This window comes from Geospiza fortis, unplaced genomic scaffold (assembly GCF_000277835.1).
Source record: "Geospiza fortis unplaced genomic scaffold, GeoFor_1.0 scaffold112, whole genome shotgun sequence".
Classification (NCBI taxonomy): domain Eukaryota; kingdom Metazoa; phylum Chordata; class Aves; order Passeriformes; family Thraupidae; genus Geospiza; species Geospiza fortis.
Window position 1 is genome coordinate 14,267,364 of NW_005054298.1, and position 1,629 is coordinate 14,268,992.

The 1,629-nt window shown below is 62.9% G+C and overlaps 1 protein-coding gene across 1 annotated transcript in view; it reads left to right on the plus strand.

Annotated features, from left to right (window-relative positions):
- Positions 1–1,629, plus strand: part of SPEG (striated muscle enriched protein kinase) — a 37,535-nt gene that overhangs the window by 12,804 nt on the left and 23,102 nt on the right. Inside the window, 2 exon segments of the mRNA XM_031058091.1 lie at positions 1–60; positions 1,105–1,625. The exon segment at positions 1–60 is cut by the window's left edge and continues 57 nt beyond it. Of these exon segments, the coding sequence (XP_030913951.1) occupies positions 1–60; positions 1,105–1,625 (581 nt within the window).

Here is a 1,629-nt window from a genome sequence, read left to right on the forward strand (position 1 = left end):
CGGGTCCCCCTACGGCAGCGCCTTCAGCCTGTACCGAGGACGGGCGCTCTCGCTCCACGTGTAAGTAGCCAGGGGGAGCGCACGGAGGGGACATCGCGCTGGGGCCATCTCCTTCCAACCCCTGCGGCCATCTCCTTCCTTCCACCTGGGCTTTCTTTGCCTTCACCTTCCCCGATGAGGAGTGGGGACTCTGAGCAGTAGGCAGCCTGTTCTTGGTGAGAAGGTGGGAGCAACGCAGCCTGGGGGTGATGTAGAGTGGGGTCCCTTTCTGCTGTGGCCAGGTTGAGGCTGGGTGTATCGCCCGTGCCACTGCTTGAGCTGCAGTACCCCACCTGCAGATTGTACCACTGGCATTTTCCTCTTCCACCCCACCATGGTGGGGTGCAGCCCACAGTGTGGGGACCTGGAGGTGCACAGTAGCCTGGGACACACACAGGCAAGTGTCTGCCCATGGTGCAGGGGTGCTGCCTCCCCAGATCCTGCTGATGTGCTCAGAGCCCCCGTCCCTCCCTACTGCCTTTGGTTCCCATACCTGCAAGCCTGCTCCTTTGACCTCCATCTTGCTCTTTTTTTTTGTTTAAGGCTGCTTCTTCCACCAGAACCTCATCTCCACCTTATGATTTCCACTCTGCGCTTGCTGAGCCCCTCTGGGGGCAGTGGGATAGGAAGATGTGCCCACAGCAGCATGTGCACAGGCAGGGCTTGCAGCCTTGGGGGCCCCTTCTGGCCAGGCTGCACTGCCTCAGCACACCAGGACACCCCAGCAAACTGGGGCACCCCCCCATCCCCTGGTCCTGTCTGCATGGTGGCCCTGGGGAGGGGACTGACTGGGTAACCCAGCATCACCCTGCAGCTCCATATGAGTACCCCTGGGCAAGGGGTCCCAGCAGCCCAGGACTCTCACAAAACCCAGCCAGCTCCCAGTGGTCTGGAGGTGACCAGATGCCGTTGCTGGGACCCCTTGAGTCTCCCCAGGCTGCCCTGACTGTTTGACCCTTTTGCCATGCCCCACTGGGCACTGTGGTGCAAGCTGGAAGCTGGGATGCAGCCAAGCAGGTAGAAGGGTGGTCTCTAAGCCATGCTCCTCTGTCTCTGCCCTTGCAGCAGCATCCCCCAGGGAGGCTACCGGAGAGATGACCTCCACAGAGGCCCTGTCTCTCCAAAGCCTGGTGCAGAGGCCCCAAGATCCCCCGCTGCTCTGCCACTGACTGCCAAGCCACCCATCGTCCGCTCGCCATCTCCTCGCGCTGGCACATGTCTGCAGCCGCCCGCTGGTGCCGCATCCCAGGCCGCTGCCCGTGGCCCTGGCGTCCCCTCCTTCACACCCGTGACCCCCCGCAAGAAGTCCTCGGTGCCGCTAGAGTACCAGGACATCGTTCCTGAGGAGTACGAGGAGAAGATCAAGAAGCCCAAGTCCTCTGGGTACTCACAGGGAAGCACACAGGACTCCCGCCCACAGACACCCATGAGCGACGCCTCCGGCCGCATCTCCGTCCGGGCATCGCCCAAGCTGGTGCGTGCTGGCTCCAGGATCTTTGAACGGCTGCAGTACTTTGAGGAGCGGCAGAGGAGCCTGGAGCAGGACAGTCCCTTTCCCGCGCGCCCCAACCTGCCCCTGCGCCAGAGCCG